Source organism: Crassostrea angulata, chromosome 1 (genome assembly GCF_025612915.1).
Source record: "Crassostrea angulata isolate pt1a10 chromosome 1, ASM2561291v2, whole genome shotgun sequence".
NCBI classification, from domain to species: domain Eukaryota; kingdom Metazoa; phylum Mollusca; class Bivalvia; order Ostreida; family Ostreidae; genus Magallana; species Magallana angulata.
The window spans coordinates 44,795,740-44,815,638 of NC_069111.1; the positions used below are offsets into that span (position 1 = coordinate 44,795,740).

At 32.6% G+C, this 19,899-nt stretch overlaps 1 protein-coding gene and 1 long non-coding RNA gene across 2 annotated transcripts in view; one reads left to right on the forward strand and one right to left on the reverse strand.

Annotated features, from left to right (window-relative positions):
• The window catches only part of LOC128163968 (uncharacterized), a 51,913-nt gene extending 37,045 nt beyond the window's left edge, over positions 1 to 14,868 (forward strand). Inside the window, exon 3 of the mRNA XM_052827673.1 lies at positions 14,211 to 14,868. Within this exon, the coding sequence (XP_052683633.1) occupies positions 14,211 to 14,554 (344 nt within the window). The 3' untranslated portion in view covers positions 14,555 to 14,868. The remainder of the gene's footprint in view (positions 1 to 14,210) is intronic.
• LOC128163975 (uncharacterized) lies at positions 7,116 to 8,943 on the reverse strand. The gene is made up of 3 exons (XR_008240886.1): positions 8,601 to 8,943; positions 7,631 to 7,757; positions 7,116 to 7,214 (listed from the first exon to the last, which is right to left on the reverse strand). It is a non-coding gene; the product is annotated as an uncharacterized LOC128163975 (long non-coding RNA).
• Positions 14,869 to 19,899: the final 5,031 nt, after the last annotated feature.

Below are 19,899 nucleotides of genomic sequence, written 5' to 3' on the forward strand. Positions count from 1 at the left end.
GGAAAAATATTTTGAAAAGTAGTACAGAAGAAAGTTTTTTCAAAATGATGTTCTTAACAGTATGCAACCTTCAAAATGTCGTTAAACGGCCCCTTTAAGAAGGTTAGGGATCGGCCCCTAAAAACCCTCTTTCTCATATATCTCAAAAACGGTAACGAATTTCTAAACACTTGTTGACAAAATGTGTTCAGAATTAAATGTCCTTTCATTTGATTTTAAGAAAAAGGGGCTGGCCCCTTAAATTAGGGGATCAAAGGGCTCTAAAATCTTTTTTCTAAAGCCTTTTAATGAGAGCCATTTTGTGAGAGGTTATTAAAGCTAGATTCGGTATAATACGTTTATATATCCTAACAATATAATGATTTTCTCTTGCGTTACCCAATTAGGGTTTATAGGGACCAGATGTAAACAAGTTTAATCTTTTTTATCTTAATCAGAAGAAATGCAAGTATTTTAAAAAAGCAATGCAAGAGAAATTATAAAAAGTGATACAATAAGCATTTGTACTTCACTCCTTTTTCCATATCATGTTTTCTTGTCGAAAATCAAAGTCGATGATGTCATATTTCCTTCTAAAAATCGGACGGAAGACCTCCTCGTTGCTCGCAACGAGATCGTATCTAGTTCTTCTTATTCTTCTTCATCCAAATTTGTCCAAGCCGTAACTTAAATACCCTTTGACATTAAGACTTCAAACTTGGAACATAGGTAGATGGTATTGAGAAAGAGTGCACGCCACCAAAATGTTTGACCTTGACCTATTTTCTTTTTCAAGATCAAGCGTTTTATAAAAAATAGAGTTTGGAATATAACACAAGATTCCTTAAACTTACAAACTTTTAACTTGTATCATACATAGATGGTATATAGTCCAGTTGAACCTTACCAAAAATTTTGACCTTGACCTTAAAATTTTATTTCAAGGTCAAATCAGAAAAAACTTCATTGTTCACCTCCTAAATATTCTTTGACAGAAGGACTTCAAACTTTACACAAAGAACAATTATAATACACTGAGGTGTACTATTGATAAATATTTGACCTTGACCCTGTTTTACTCAAGGTCAACTTGAGAAAAAATAATAAAGTTTTGTCTGGGTGGTAACTTAGATACCTTTTGACATTAAGACTTCAAACTTTGAATATAGGTAGATGGTATTGAGAAGAAGTGCACGCCATCAAAATTTTTGACCTTGACCTATTATTTTCTTCAAGGTCAAGCGTTTTATAAAAAATATAGTCCGGACAATAACACAAGACTCCTTAATCATACAATCTTTAACTTGTATCATACATAGATAGTATATAGTCCAGTTTAACCTTACCAAAATTTTTGACCTTGACCTAAAATTTTTATTTCAAGGTCAAATTAGAAAAAACTTCATTGTTCACCTCCTAAATATTCTTTGACAGAAGGACTTCAAACTTTACTCAAAGAACAATTATAATACACTGAGGTGTACTTTTGATAAATATTTGACCTTGACCTTGTTTTACTCAAGGTCAACTTGAGAAATAATAATTAAATTTTGTCTGGGTGGTAACTTAGATACCTTTTGACATTAAGACTTCAAACTTGGAACATAGGTAGATGGTATTGAGAAGGAGTGCACGCCTCCATAATTTTTGACCTTGACCAATCTTGTGTCTCAAGTTAATTCATTTTCTAAACTGTATCATATATGGATGATATCTAACATATAGCTGACTTCATTCTTTTTCACTTTTTAAATTTGCCCCATATTACAATCCTTGGGGAGAAGGGGAGACATGTGTTTTTTTGTATAAAAAAACAATACCCACTAGTTTCTATTGGAGTGTCAACAAGGACCAAACAAGGGGGTGACTTTGCTTGAAACAATCAATTTTTGATCGGTAATTTCGCTAGAATTTCCTCCGAAAGAGAATTAGAAGTCGTCATGTATTTTGAGTTTATAATCGTGTAAATTACCTCCAAAGACAACAAAATCGTGTTTATGTAATTGAAAGACGTATTCACAGCCTCAGTTAAACTCTGTTCTGATTATTCATCGGCGACTATCTTGTCTTTAGAAGTTATAAATAATGAATAAATAATTATGCAACCACATAATTACAACCGATATTTATTACATATCGTGTTGATGTTACAATTAGTTGGTAACTTGTAGTTAGTTGATAACGCTGCCAAATGCTTAAATAACTGTAAAACCGTTTGTTTACAGTTATATTCAAAATTAAAAAGATCCTCTACCTAAAGGTTGTAATTGGGTCAAAGGGTAAGACTAATGATTTGGTGTCACTTAAAAAACCGTTTTAATCTTTATATACTTTATGAATACATTAAAAAAATTAATTTAAACAAATTGGATAAGTTTTTAAAAGTTGCCTATGACTCTACGACTGGCGCTGAAATGTTTGTTGATCATTAGAATTGTCTCAATAAACATTAAATACTTCACAGAAAAATTATGAATTATAAAAAATTTGCACCAATTTTGATAATTTTCAAACGAGTAAATTTCAACGTCTTTTAAACAGTTCTGACACATTATACTGTAATTTTGAGGATATCTGCATTATCATTATTTTACAAATTTAAAAATATTGCTGCACAAAATGATCTTGGTTTGTAGCCATTTGTTGTCGACATGTATATCAACAAACTTTCTCGCGTAAACATTCAAGATCCACAACTCCTTGGATTCTCCCGCAATAATATCAAACTGTCATAGTTCTCACATACCGTACTAATGTTTTCTGCATGCAAAGATGAGCTCTGAAAGGAAAAATCATTTATACAAAACCGACACATACATGTCTTTAAAGTATAACAATTAAAGGGAGAAAATAGCTTGTGAAGCGAGGCGGTATCAAAAATGGCTTCCTTGTTATTTTTTCTCCGAGCAACTTACTTTTGGTATATAAGCCCCTGTGCATTAACTTCTATTTTCCTCTTTAAAAAGTAAATACGATTTTAATAAAACTTAAATTACAAAAATATATCATTTATATTGAAAGTTTATTTATAATCCTCTCGCAACAGGAATTTGCCCTAAGGTTTCTGTACACTTTTGTTTGGGAAACTTAAAAAAAAACCCAACAGTCCACATCCCCATTTCTGATACCTAAAACACCCGTAGGCGACACAAAACACCATCATATCCCGTTATCGGCAATTATAAAGCTATAATTATACCCCCCGCAAACAAAGTTTGGGGGGGGGTATATAGGAATCACCTTGTCCGTCCGTCCGTCCGTCCGTCCGTCTGTCTGTCCGTCCGTCTGTCTGTGCAATCGTGTCCGGTCCATATCTTTTTTATGGAGAAACATTGGAAGTTCTTACTTCACACAAAGATTGCTTATGACCAAAGGGTGTGTCATGACCTTGACCCAAGGTCATTCGGGCAAGGTCAAGGTCACTGGCAGAAAAAGTGCAAAATTCGTGTCCGGTCCATATCTTTCTTATGGGGAAACATTGGAAGTTCTTACTTCACACAAAGATTGCTTATGACCTAAGGGTGTGTCATGACCTTGACCCAAGGTCATTCGGGCAAGGTCAAGGTCACTGGCAGAAAAAGTGCAAAATTCGTGTCCGGTCCATATCTTTCTTATGGGGAAACATTGGAAGTTCTTACTTCACACAAAGATTGCTTATGACCTAAGGGTGTGTCATGACCTTGACCCAAGGTCATTTAGGCAAGGTCAAGGTCACTGGCAGAAAAAGTGCAAAATTCGTGTCCGGTCCATATCTTTTTTATGGGGAAATATTGGAAGTTCATACTTCACACAAAGATTGCTTATGATTAAAGGGTGTGTCATGACCTTGACCCAAGGTCAATTGAGAAAGTTCAAGGTCATTGTTTCAAAAAAGCTAAATTCTGTCTGTGTCATGTCTTGTATTAATGGAAATATTAGAAGCTAAAAATTAACAGTTTTCAAAAATAAAGCAGTTGTTATTTATAGAAAATGGACAGTGAAATAGATTCATCCAATATTTTCTATAATAGCAAAAATACACGCGTTATGATTTTTTTCTTAGCGGGGGGTATCAATTGTGAGCTTGCTCACAGTACCTCTAGTTAGATTAATTGTCCTTCTTAATTATCGTTTAAATCTAACTCAATTACAAAGATAGCTATCAGCACATTCTCGCTCATGGTCGCATTAGACGTCACAGAAAATGGGGAGTCGATCGAAAATGAAAATATGTATATCACAAGAATTAAATTTCATCGCTTTAAAACTTATGAATTAGCCATATCATCTTGTATAAAAGATGATGAAATTCATTTTTAATGAGTAGAGAATGATTTCATTTAAAATACCGAAAATTGAAAAACATGCGGTATTTCATTTAAGGGGCCGTAAATCTTGAACATATGATGTTACATAATTTTTAAACGATAAAATATTTTGTTAATCATTCAAGAGTTAAAGTCGTTCAGAGTTCAATTCTCAACAACACGGTATCTTCAAAACTGTCATAGCGACTCATATTCGTAGCTATTTAGATAGTAAAACTGTTTGTCTCTATTACCTCATGACTAAAAAAAAAATTCGTTAAAAATTGAAGAACAAAACATGTTGCAAAGCCGATACCCTTTTGGCGATATCAGTAACTAGAAACTAGCCCCTAAAATGAGTTACCTTTAGGGGCTAAAAGTATTTTCTAAATATCTCAAAAACGATCGGATTTTGTTAAGCATCATTGAAGCAAAGTTATTAATCATTACGTTTTGCAACTGTTTAACTCTTGGAAATGTTGATATGTTACGTAATAAGGGATCTTAAAGGGCCATTATCGTGAAAATTTGATATAACATAATTTTTGAAAAATATTTTGTCGTTCAAATCTAATTCTCAACAACATCTTCAGAACTGCCATAGCGACTCTTATTAGGAAGTTATTTTACTGGCCCCTGTAATTGATTGTCTCATTTATCTCAAGATTAAGGAACAATTCGTCATGACTTGAAGACCACAAATGTAGCAAATACCAATACCTTTTTAATGATATCAAGAAATAAGGACTAGGCCCTTAAATTAGGGACTTTTAGGGGCTAAAGGTACTTTAGGGGCTAAAGGTATCTTTAAATATCTAAAAAAAAAAACTATTGGGATTTTGTTGATGCAAAGTTGTTCATCGTGATGTTTAACAACTGTTTAATCCTTTAAAATGCTAAACACCTTTCTATAGGTTACGTAATAAGAGGTCTTAAGGGACCATAATCTTGTTATTTTTTCCAGAAATTTTGTGCATGCGACTTCTCTTTAACTATTGGACCGATTTCTTTCATTTGTTCACAGATGATTGCCAGAGGTCATATTTCGAGAAGTATTTTGAATTTTTTAAATCCCGATTTATGGCCTATTTTGTAAATCATTCAATAGAACTAGAAGTTAAGTCAGAATTTAATTCTAAACAATATGCGATTTTCAAAATTGTCATTGAGGCATCTATCAGAGTTGATATTGACTGGCCCCTAAAACTGATTGTCTCATTTATCTCAAGACGAAGGAACAATTTGTTCGCCTTCACGAACAGAAAAAATGTTGCTTATGCCTAGACAGGTTCAAAGATATCAATAAAAAGTGGCCAGCCTTTTACAGTATTGATGTAAAGGTGTCAGTGTCATTTTCTTAACTCAAAAACAATTTAAATTTTTAAAACGTTTTTAATCAAATTATATTGACGTGAAAGAACTGTTTAAAATGACAAAATATTTTGTTTTCTAGATATTAAAAATTTCATTTTCGACCTTGCACATATTGGTTCGCAGTGATGACAGATATCGACAAATTGATATTGAAAATGTGACGGAGGACCTGCTTGTTCTGCACAATTACAACGTATCTAGTTATTATTTTTTCCCCACAAAAGATTTGAGCACGCATTTCTCGGAAACTATTGGGCTGATCTCAATCATTTTTTCACTGATAATTAGACGTGATCTAAATTTTATGTTTGTGAAATTTCTGATGACCTCACTTCCGGTACCGATTTATTGCTGATTTTGTTATTTTTTACGACGTATTTTGTGCAGAGCTGATCTAAAAAAAATTATCAGAAAATATGACTATTAATTTCTCACATTACATGTATATAGACTATAGTTTTAAGTGGTGCACTATTTAGTTGTTTTATACCAGTGGCGTCATTTCTTGGAGCCCGCTGTGGCACGAAAATGGGTACAAATTTTGAATCAGAATTATGTGTACGTATTACACATGTAATCTGATGCTTTTTAATCATTTAATATTTTGTAAAGGCATTTAAAAAAGTGGCGGAAAAATAAAAGCTTCCTCCTGCGAAATAAAGAAAAAAGGAACCGACCCTTTAATTAATTAGGGACAAACGATTAGCAAAGTCTATTACAAATAACTCCAAACGATAAAGATTTTGGGATGCATTATAGTAGCAAAGATGCTAATTGTGACAATGACTAAAGGATTTTTGGGGACCAAAGTCCGCAGACTTTGAAGCAATATAAATAGAGAAGGAGACATTTAATTGTTAAGCATTTTAGAAGAAAAAGGTTTGTATTGATGACTTTAATTGATTCCACTAATCGAACACCAATGATTGTCCCCATCAATGTTCTCGATTTTTCTTAAATATTCAATCTCTTGTATCTCAAAAAATGAACAACAAATTAAGATAGGTGTAAAAATAAAAAATATCAGTATTCTTGAGTCCTTTCGTATGATATCAAGGACAAAGAGGCTGATCCGTTAATGTGAGGACCAAGAGACTACAAGAGTCTGTTACAAATAATTTAAACGATCAAGGTTTTGGAATGCATTATAGACGCAAAGATGTTGATTGTAACAATACCTATCTGAAAAATTATCGTCACACCTATTTATTGCGTAATTTAAGATTTTAAGGTGGATCTCTACACCAAATAAGTGTAGGAGATTTTTGTTGCATGCATTTGTTACCAATACTAGGCACAGTATTCAACAATAATAGACCTCAAAATACAATACACTATTTTCTAGAGAATTTTTAAAATATCAGCCTGGTTCCAGATAACCCCTTATTTATCAAATTTTTAAACATTTCTGTTTTAAAATTCTTATGAAAGTGAAATGTTATTAAGTTAAGAAATGAAAAACAAAAAAATCATGAATGAAGTTTGTATGATTTTTATTGGAATCCACATAAATATGAAACTAAAATATAAAAAAATTCTTTTAAGGCAAACTGCTGGACAAAATCCCACAAAAACCTGAAAATATAAACAATATTCGTTGGTGAATGGGATGAAGAAAAGAAATTGAATGAAATTGAAAAATTAAAGGAAATACTTAATTATTGCAAACATCTTGGTATGAAAGATCCTGTTTAAGAGTTGTCTTTTTTTATTTTACATGGTCTCAAATATCTGGGGAACAATTTTTTAATTAATAAAAATCACGAAGAAAAATTAAAAAAGGAACAAGTCTATGCTAAATATGTAGATATAAGATAAGTAGTACTTATGATAATGTTTGAAGCTGAACAATTATTTTATTGATGAATGCATTATATATATTTAACTCTTCAGAACAAAATATTAGTAGTTAATTATATTATAAATTGCCTTTTACTTTTTTATATACAATAGCAATTATAAACAACAACCATACGCATATTAATACATACATTAGATGTCCATAGTGATACACATGCATGTGTGGAAATGAAAAACATGCTCCTTTTCAGAATTCTGTCTTTCCCTCATTTTGGCTTGCAAATCCGGGCTTCCACTGCTATTGCTACCTAGCTGTATCTATTTTAATCAAAATACATTATAGTTTAATGTCAAAGTTTCAGTGAAAGTCTTTTACTGCAAATGGTTTTTGGGAGTTGATTTTAATCAACTCTCCTATGAAGTTACTCAGACAAACCGAAAGTGAAACAGTGTTTGGACCTCAGCACAAATCATTGCTGCTGACAAGACTTAGTTCTTGAAAATAATTGATAAATTCGATGTAATTTATGCTAAAAGAAAACGTATTTATAAATACCTTGAAAATAGTCATATTTTATACGGTACGAACAATTTAAATATTTTTTGTAGTCGTATGTATTCCTAAACCAGAGTTCAAGATAGTCTCGTTCAACTCGACGCTCGGCTGTCTCCGTAAATCCTTGTCGGAGATTTACGGTGTCAGCCGAGCGTTTCGTTGAACGAGACTAGAGTTCAATATTGCTTGGATCCATACAATTTTCGAGAAATATTTCTATTACTGATACATAGTTTGATTGAATTAATTTTATCTTTAAATATTATTTAACATGATTCATATGGGGGTTTCTCGACATTCTTGTCGAAAAAGTCCAAAAATTAATATTATAAAAATATGCGTAATTCAAATTAGAAACTACATGTACTTGTCATGCAAAATATCATATCATTGATTTTAAAAAATATAAACATCGATGAAATTAACTCCCGTCAGTTCTTCAGTACTTTGATTTTTATTTGGGAAGTTAGGATCAATTCAAGAGATCGTACTACGGTACTTTCGTTTTATATTCATCATATATATATATATATATATATATATATATATATATATATATATATATATATATATATAGTTTAAATGAAAATTTGACATCTGCTTACCTATATCGATAATCCGCCACATATGTATGATCGTCTGTTGCAGATGACATGACAAAAATATATTGCCAATAGCAGCAGAGAAAGGAAACGGTATATTATTTAGATTCCACGTTTTCCGTACAAAACAGCTGATAATCAATGTTAGTTAAAAGCTTTAAACAGGAAGAAAATTGACATATTTTCTAAGCGTTTTGGTGATTTCATTCCTATTTCATCTCCTTAGTTAGAAGAGTTCAATTAAACGGTGTATAGCTATTTTGTACCACGACATAATGTTATCAATCCGGAACACAATGGCGTTTCGAACGGAAGTCAGACATGTTGTGACGATGTAGCCTTCCACCTTAAGGGGCCAAAGAACTTTGACGTAATATCAGTGTAGAAGAAGGCATATATTGTTAAGCATTGTAGAAGAGAAAATGTTTGACACTGTGCCGGATAATTATGCCAGTGCCAAAGTGGTATTTTTGCACCCGCTTAAGCTGCATATATCGAAAAATTCAAATATGCCATATGATAGCCCATTGCTTTAAGAGTTAACAACCACCTTTGTTATCATTGTATCTCACCAGGCAAGTGAGATATTTACTTTTAAAAAATAATTTAATGATTTTATCATGTGTTACGTATTTCGGGGTTTTTAATGGTCAAAAGTCCAAAACTTTGATCTCCCATACCTCAGAAAGGAAACATATTTTGAAATGCAGTATAGAAGAAAATATGCTCAAAATGATGTACCTAATAATATTCAATCTTAAACATTTCGTTAAACGACCCCTATAAGGAGATAAAAGATCAGCCCCTAAAATGTTCTTTCCCATATATCTTAAGAACGGTAACAAATTCCTAAACACTTGTTGAACAAAATGTGTTGAGATTAAAAAGACTTTATTTGATATCAGGAAAAAAGGGGCAGGCTCCTCAAATTAGGGGACCAAAGGGCTCTGAAGTCTTTGATCTGTAGCCCTTTACTAAGGGATATTTTGTGAAAGGTTATAGAAGCAACTATGTTTATCTTACAGTAATGTATCCAAGCAATGTGATAATTTTATCAAGTGTTACGTAATTAGGGGATTTTAGGGGCCAAATTTTTAATCACCTATATCTCGGAAAGGAAAATATTTTGAAATGCAGCATAGTTCAAACATTTGTTGAACAAAATGTATTAAGTTTTAAATGACCCTCTCCTCAATCCTAGGAAAAAGGGGCTGGCCCCTATAGTTAGGGAACCAGGGGATATCAAGTCTTTTATCTATAGCTCTTTACCGGGAAATATTTTGTAATAGATCATAGAAGCAAAAATGTTTATCTTACTGTTATGTACCAATACAAGGTGCGTTCGGAGTTGTACCGTTAGTGAAATTGAGAATTATCGCTTGCTGTACTTGGTTGCCATCCGTGACCTATGGTAGCCAATGGTCACCAAGTGCTGCCATTTGTAGCAATTTGTATAGGTAATACCTTGAACGATTTTTTGTCAAATTCAAACAAATGGTAGCCTTTGGTTTCCAATTGTAACCATCTGAACATATAAAACAGTTGAAAACAAAACAAAATACCTTTCCTCTGACAAATTTGACTGGTTTCCTTTAATACAGCTTCATTGAGTGATTTGTTATTCTTAAAAAGTCATTATAGTACAAAACTTTGATGACAATTTTGTTAAATTCCCAATTACATGTATATAAAGAAGTCTACAAAATGATTACCAATCCATCATCAATATAGAGAAAGTAAAGATTAATTGCAAAATTGATAATAAAAATTTTACGCAGTAAAAAAGTATATAAATTAGAATCAATTTTAACAAGAGCTTGGACTTTGGGTAGTTGTATTGAATAGCAATGTGACATAGGCCTATCAATAATTTCTTTGTTGGCCACTCAGCCATTGATCTTAAATTTGAAATCAACAAGATTTTTCTGGTTTATATATAAAGCAATTTCTACGCAATCGGTGTATATTTAATTTCACTCGAAATCAACATTCTTTTAACTTGATTTGATGCAAGAAATAGTAACGTCCTACTGAAAGTCCAAGCTCGATTATCAAATGCTGGTTCTCTATCAGATACTTTCTATAATAATTTATGTTTCTGGGTATAGAAGCGGGTTTTAGAAGCCCTCAGTTGTATTAGATTGTCTTCAAAATATTTATTCAATAAGAGGCATATATCCTATTCTAAAGTTTTTTTTACATCAGTATCTATAGGCATTTTATAACCCGCCATGTTGAATTAGCATAATGACGTCACCTACCAAACTTGCCTAAGCTCTAGGCTGCTGGTAGATTTGGTGACCTCATTTGAAATTGAAAGTACACCAATGGTCAACATTGGTAACCAATTGCTACCATTGGGAACCATTTGTAGACATTGGTGACCAAACTTGCCGTTGGTAACAATTTTTTCAAAGACTATTCTATTGATCTTAATATTTTTTTCACAAATGATGAGATTTATCTGAAATGTGTTTGATTTTTTGTTGTCGTCACTTCCGGTCTGATTTACGGCCTAGTCTGTAATTTTTACCGACCTTTTTGTGCAGTGCTGATCACAAAAAAAAGTGACGCTCGATTTGGCACGAAAATGCGGTACACATTGTGTATCAAAATTTTCAAACGTTTTGATCTGCATCTTTTTATCAGTTGATATTTTGATAAAAGTAGAAGAGTAGCAAAAGTTCTTTCCACCAAAGGGGAAAAAAAGAGGCTGGCCCCTTTACATGTAATTAGGGGCCAAAAGACTGGTAATGTCTATTACAAACAAGCATTCTGAGAGTATTGCATAAGCAATACACGTCCCCTACCGGTTTGTGGAAATTGTGAAAACAATGCACTGTTATGCAGAATATCGAACCCGAACATTAAAAAACTGGAATATAAAATATTAATTTTCTCGATAATATGTCAACCAGACGCAACAAAAAGTGTAAACTTGATCTGTAGTTTGACATTTTGAAGCTGTTAAGCAAATTTCATATTCTTCCTCAAACGCATAAAGTAAAAAAATGTGGAAAACTGAAATGGGACAGACAGACGGACAGACTGACGGACGCAGAGGAAAGCTATAGTCCCCTCCGGTGAAAACCGGTGGGGGACTAATAACTTGAAAACGATAAAGATTTTGTTATGCATTATAAAAGCAAAGTTGTTGATCGCTACAGTATCTGTTTGAAAAAATCAAGCCCATTTCTGACGTAATTAGGGATTTTTTCATAATTTAAAAAGGGGGGGGGGTATTTCTGAAATTGTATCGATCTTTCATGGTATCATTTAAAATCGGACGGAGGACCTGCTAGTTACTCGTAACGAGGTCGTATCTGGTTATTATTATTATTTATTAATATCTCCCCCCCCCCCCCCACCTCTTTTTTCAAAATCTGTTTACGATTGTCCGTTTCCTGTCCCAAGTCAGAAAACATTGTCTCAATGAAATTTCAGAAACGGTAAGGACTTAAGCAACCAAATCTGTGGAATTAATACCTATATATGTAAACGAGTTTAAACTGTTTTGTGTGAGTCGTCATAACTTCGGGTCTTCACAGGAAGTACTTAAAAATATTATCTTTTTTCATTTCTTTTTTTCTTTTTTTTTTTTACATGGAATTATCATTTCAGCATAAAAGATTACATATGTCGCGTATGCACTATAGAAGCAACAAACAGATTCGACTTCCGGTGAGATCTCAAATATCTCAAGTAGCCTACTTCATGCAAAGTTTGCGCGATCTCAGAAACTGTGAATGATCTGGAACCGCAACTTCAATTGATTATTGAATGAAGACGTGTGTAACAAATTTCATTTTGTCAGCCGTCACTTCCGGTTTTCACCGGAATCGTTAAAACAAATCAACTCCTAAATTAAATCATGTTTACTGTTACAAAAATTGTAATGACTTGAACAACACAACTTTGTTGGATGATAGACCATTGCATTCAGTTGTGCTTAAGCTGTTTTGCTCAATTCGTCGTATCTTCCGATCGTCACAGGAAGGACAATAAAAAAGAATTTCATTGTTGTACTTTTACATTGCATCATCATTTCAGTTTAAAGTTTTTAATATGTCATTTGTGCGATGTAAATAAACAATTTACTTTCGTTGAGTTTTTCGAACAAATCAATCATTTTTTTTAAATATCGTACCCGCGAGATCTGTAAGTGATCAAGGAGATAAACTTTTATGGATGATAGACATTTGATTGAAGATTTAACTATTTCGTTTTGTCAACCGTTACTTTCGGTTCTAACCAAATTCGTTGAAACAAATGAAGTTTAAATACGTTTTATTGCTTATACTTGAATGTTTCAGTAAGCCTGACATACAATAATGTACATAAGATAAATATACAAGAATAATAAATTAATAATTTCATTCCGTTTGTCCATTTCCGGTCCCGAGACAAAAACCCCTCTTTTCTCAGATTTGGCAGAGAATGTCAAAGACATAGAGGTCAAATGTCAAGGTCAATTAAAGCAAAATCAGTCAACATTTTATGACAATATTTTTTCACGACATTTCATCCTTTGTATCGAAACAAAAATGTTTTAAACAAAACAATTATAAGGTGGAAAGACCTTTTATTGTTTGAGAACAATTAGTGTACTATTATGTGTTAGAATTTAAATTTTTGTTCACATCTCTTCTGGAACCGATTTGTTGCTATTTTTGTAATTTTGACACATTTTGTGCAGAGACAAACTAATAACTATCTGAGATAGGACTATGAAATTTTCAGGATAGGTAAACTTTAGTTTGATGTTGTGCACAATTAAGTGTTTGTTATGCTAGTGGTGCTATTTCTTGGACCTCGCTGTTGCACGAAAATTGGGTACGAACTTTTAAATAAAAATTTTTGTTTGTTTGATTTGTCTCTTTTGATTAATTGATATTTTGTTAAGGCATATAACAAAAGTGGCAAAGAAATAAAAGTTCTTTCCTACAAAACCTGCCCCTTTCCTTTAATTAGGGACCAAGAAACTCGTAATGTCTAATAACGAATAACTTAAAACGATCAAGATTTAGATTGTAGAAGCAAAGTTGTGTATTGTATCAATAACAATCTGGATGAATCATTGCAACGCCCATTTATTACGTAATTTGGGGTATTTCGGGCTCTCTTAATATGCCGTTAAAAATGAAAAGCATTTTAATAGATATTGGTGAACCTATAAATTATCTGGATGTTGGGGATGGTATATTTTTATCGGCATTTCATCTTATCGTTAAAAAGCTGACGGAAGACCTACTCTTTTCTCGTAACGAGGTCGTATCTAGTTAATATAATAATTGCAAACATAGATAAAATTATCATATATCTTAAAAGGTAATATAAATTATGAAATTTTGCCAATCGCCGCACTTCATTTGCTTCATTATTCTTGTGAATAATTCGTGTATTTAGAAAATGATAAAAAATATATCTCAGGTTTTTTTTAATTTAAATTGAAACAGAAATAACACAACAGTAATTAACTTATTGATATTTATTACTGGGTACTATGTATGTATAATTATAATCATCTAGATTTCTAATATCAAAAATAAAAAAATCAGAGTTAAATCTAAAATTTATAAAACGTGTTGCAATAACTTTTCTTGTCCATTTCAGCATTTGAATGCCTGATGGGTGCAATTCTTTACAAGTATAACTTTACCAAACATCAAGCGCCAAAGGACTTGAATGCCAAAGTAGATTTCCCATACAACGATCACGACTTACGAGCTGGTTTTTACTTGGAATGCGCTGCTGGTGGCCTATTTATACTTACATCATTACTTACCGTTTTAGATATCATGTATTACGAGAAAAAGGAAACATCTTCAATTGGCCCAATGATAAATGGGGAAAAACCGAGTGTCGGGAAGGATAAGACAGTCAACGAGAACAAAAAGAAAGGAGACCAACTCGTTCTTGAAGATGTGACCGAAGAAAAAACGGAAAAGAAAAAATAATAACGTCGTAGCCTTTCAAATTAGATTGAATAATAATTGTAATAATAGATTAATAACGTGATATTTTTGCATGCAATACCTTCGTTTTAAAGTATATGTTAAAAAAATTGCTTGTAAACATCATCCGTTGAATTGAGAAAGTAGTTATGTGATATATAATAGTCATAATTTACGTTTTAAAATCATTTCAAAGGACTCAAGGAAAAATCAAATTTGATCAAGACCTGCTTAGCAATTAATGATGTATTGTGGAATACTTACATAATTTACCTTTTACTTTTTTTAGCCATTTCAATGAAATCGTTTTTGTGTGTTATGATTGTTGTTTTAACTATCATTTGTTGGGCGTCTCTACTTGTAATTATATCATATAAAGTTCGTAAATCAAGATATTTAGTAACATAGAGACTAACTGAACAATAATAAAAATCAGACAACTAGTTAATAAATATGGACAACTGTAAAAAAAATATCAAATTAAGTTTGAAATATTTGTTATTTTAGAATGTTATAATCAAAACATGATAATTAAAAAACAATAACTGAATGTGCAAAAATGACATGCATCTTGTTTGAATCAAATTGCAGCTCAAACCATTATCATTTTCCATCTTGACCATGAAAAGAATCGGCAACATTATCGTTTCTTATCGCATTAGAACTCCTCGATTTATGATAAAAAAAAAACTTAACGTATAAGCGTATCTGCACTCACACAAGCATCACAAATCGGGGACTTATATTATGATGTTCGAATCGGATCGAGATCTAATCAGGAATTCTATATCCAAAAACCTCATCGAACCGTTTTTCATCGTATCATAACGGGCAATGAAATCATGATGAATCGCATCACATGAAATATGTTTTTTATCCTGACCTCATCCTATCAAAGCTCAAGGAATATCATTATGACGTATCGACTCGCAACACCTCGTACCTAACCCTAAAATCATAGAAAAGCCCCACAATCAGTTACAGAACCTAACCCTAAAATTACATAGAAGTTCCACGATCAGTTACAATCTGTCAATCGTAGAGTTCGTAAAAAATACTGACCCTACTAGAAGCTTGTTTACCGAAATGGTATATCGCATTTCTAAGTGAAATTATTATAAATATTTTTTGGTTTTCAGTCTATGGTACATGAAGGTCCCGATCGAAAAGTTTTCAATCGTAAAACTTTGATAAGGGCAATATTGTATTGATTAGAAAACATAAATCAGGCATATAATCAAAGCTGTTTTAACAAGAGCTTAGACTTTCGGTGGGATGTAACTACTTAGTTTGCTCGTCAAAAAAAGCTGTCAGATATTGACCTCTTTCATTCAATTCGGCAAGAGAAGTTTTTAAATATTCAGACATATAAATATTTATTCGCCAAGATCTGCTGCGGTGTCTTTTGAAATAAAATATAAATCCCTGGATGCAGTCGGATAAGTGTCATCGCGTTCAATGTATTCATATTTGTGGTGTATCCGGAATGGGACAAAATAGATGCTCATGAGAAGCAAATCGGAGCAAATACAGGCTTATGGATCGATATGGGACTTCACTGTTACTGAAGACAGCACAAATACATTCTTTTATAAAAATATTTGAAGTAAATAATAATAAAAAAATGTATGCATCGATTTTAAACACAACCAACTTCTGAAAGATAACGTGACTGCTTTTCTTCCAGAGCCTCTGATCCTAAGGCAATACATTTCACAATTTTAGTAATGAGACTTCTTGCTTATCATAACGAATAGTTTGTCTGCTGAATGTTGTTTAAATCATGGTCTCCGGTAATAAGGTTGTGGCACAATGGGATGTTGGATTTATACATATGATTCAAAAGAGAAATGTTTTTGATTTTTTAACCCAAATCTAACACAACAAAAGATGTTTGTGAATCACTTATGCCCCCCTCCCTTGGAAACATTCACAAAGACAAGTGAAAAGCTGTCAATGTGACAGCAAACCGGGTTTTCTTTTATGTAAACTGTATCCATAATCCATGTCAACCCTTATCCAGTGAAATGGAGTACCCTACATGCATATAAAACATTTTGCCAAAAAATGACTAAGTTCAAAAGCTAGTAATTTTTTCATAAATTATCGGAAATCAAAATCCTAGCAATATGCACACCTCTGATATATGTACAATTGATCTGCAAAAGAACAACTTCCTATCTTGAGAACTGTAGGAGGAGTTATCCGTACAATGAGGGTACCCTATATGCAATATTTTGCCAAAAAATGACTAAGTTCAAAAGCTGGTATTTTTTCGATAAATTATCGGAAATCAAAATCCTAGCAATATGCACACCACTGATATATGTACAATTGATCCACAAAAGAACAACTCCTTATCTTGAGAACTGTAGGAGGAGTTATCCGTACAATGAGGGTACCCTATATGCAATATTTTGCCAAAAAATGACTAAGTTCAAAAGCTGGTATTTTTTCGATAAATTATCGGAAATCAAAATCCTAGCAATATGCACACCACTGATATATGTACAATTGATTTGCAAAAGAACAACTTCCTATCTTGAGAACTTTAGGAGGAGTTATCCGTACAATGAGGATACCCTATATGCAATATTTTGCCAAAAAATGACTAAGTTCAAAAGCTGGTATTTTTTCGATAAATTATCGAAAATCAAAATCCTAGCAATATGCACACCTCTGATATATGTACAATTGATCTGCAAAAGAACAATTTCCTATCTTGAGAACTGTAGGAGGAGTTATCCGTACAATGAGGGTACCCTATATGCAATATTTTGCCAAAAAATGACTAAGTTCAAAAGGTGGTATTTTTTCGATAAATTATCGGAAATCAAAATCCTAGCAATATGCACACCTCTGATATATGTACAATTGATCTGCAAAAGAACAACTTCCTATCTTGAGAACTGTAGGAGGAGTTATCCGTACAATGAGGGTACCCTATATGCAATATTTTGCCAAAAAATGACTAAGTTCAAAAGCTGGTATTTTTTCGATAAATTATCGAAAATCAAAATCCTAGCAATATGCACACTTCTGATATATGTACAATTGATCTGCAAAAGAACAATTTCCTATCTTGAAAACTGTAGGAGGAGTTATCCGTACAATGAGGGTACCCTTTTGGCAGCCGCCCGCCATTTTCACCATTTTAATAACCGGATTTTTCCGTTGGAAAACCCGGTTAAAAATGAACGTATACTTCAAATAACTGGAATTTTTCTAAGTCCAAGGGCCATAACTCTGTCGAAAATTGCTCTATCACACCCAAAATCAAATTTGACCTAGATATTATCATGATAAACATGTATACCAAATTTTATTTCAATATGTTCATCCTCTGCGAAGAAAATGAACAGAAACTGCAAAAAACTATAATTTTCCTACGTCCAAGGGCCATAACTCTGTCGAAAATTGCTTGATCGTACCCAATATCAAACTTGACTTAGATATTATCATGATAAACCTGTATACCAAATTTCATTTCAATATGTTCATCCTCTGCGAAGAAAATGAGCGGAAACTGCAAAAAACTAGAATTTTTCTACGTCCAAGGGCCATAACTGTCAAAATTGCTTGATCGTACCGAAAATCAAACTTGATCTAGATATTATCATGATAACCCTGTATACCAAATTTCATTTCAATATGTTTATTCTCTGCGAAGAAAATGAGCGGAAACTGCAAAAAACTAGAATTTTTCTTCGTCCAAGGGCCATAACTCTGTCAAAAATTGCTCGATCGTACCAAATATCAAACTTGACCTAGATGTTATCATGATAAACCTGTATATCAAATTTCATTTCAATATGTTCATCCTCTGCGAAGAAAATGAACGGAAACTGTTGGTGGACCGACAGACCGACCGACCGTATTATGACGTCAACATTTTGAGTTAATTTCTAAAATTTAGTCAAAATGATTGAAAATGCGACATTTTGCCATACTATTAGTTTTTGGAAGAGGAGAATGTGCCCAAAGTCGTCGCCCACAACGAAATTAATATATTTCAAGTGATATCACCATAAAGTTTTAATACGAGTTTCATCGTAGGCGACAGCTGCAGGCATAGTTTTCTATTTAAAAAACCACTTACAAAATGACGTCTTATACTCAGTTTTATAAAAATTACGGGAAAATGCGCTGAATATGGTGTCACATTTACCTTAGTTAAAGTCTAATCAGGTAACAGATTCTTGGTTTATAAGAATTCTTCTGTAAATAAATGTTACATTCAATTTTCTTGCGACATTTTTTATATTCACTCTAAAACAGGACAAACTATGACTGAAACTGTTTCTAGTTCTTTGTATTGGATGCAAAAAACTGATTTTATCAAAAGATATGGCTTTTGTTGCCCAAGTGTACAATGCGGTCCCTGTACCTTTTTTCTTCTCAAATTAACAAGACAGTATAATATGTTTACAGCCTGGAAAAAAACCAATTACTACAATGGTGATCACTGGCATTGCAGCAGGGGTTGTTGTGCGAATATGATATCAGTCACATCAATATTATGTGCATGTGATCATGAGTATATTATTTTTTTTTTAAATATGAAATCTTGTCATCTTTCGTTATAATTCTACCATTCAATGTAAAAATGATATTTGTATTATTCAAAATGATGGAAAATTTTCTAAGAGTATTGATTAACCAGTTTTGGCAATATTTTATATAAAGCTGCGATTGCTGCAAGTGACTGATCACTGCGTCTACGATGAGCTTTCAATAAATAATGTCAACGTCGTTAAAAAATTAACACAAGAAGATATTTTTTGTTATTTTATTCATAGTTACCTTCAAAATACTCTCCTTTAACAGACACATATTTTCAACCGATTTATCCAAGCTTTGAATGCATCTGTATAATGTATTATGGGGAATGGTTTCATATACTGAATGAAAGAACTGAAGTACTGACGGAAGTTGATTTTATCGATTATCATTTATTTTAAAATCGATTAATTTTGCATGGCAATTAGTTTCTATAGTTTGTATTTGAATTATGCACTTTTTTATAATATGAATTTTTAGACTTTTCCGACAGGAATTTCGAGAAACCCCATATTATTCATGTTGTGTAATATTTTAAAAATAGATTTCAACTACTAGTACGTATTAGATAACGAAACAATTCTAAAAATTGTATGGATCAAAGCACTATTGATATCAAACTTTAGTCTCGTTTAACTAGACGTTCGGCTGTCTCCGTTAATATCCGACAAGCAAGACAGCACCCTTTCTGCTTGTCGCAGATTTACGGAGACAGCCGAGCGTCTGGTTGAACGATACTACATGAATATTAACTCTGGCGTAGGAATACACGAGGCTACAAAAATATC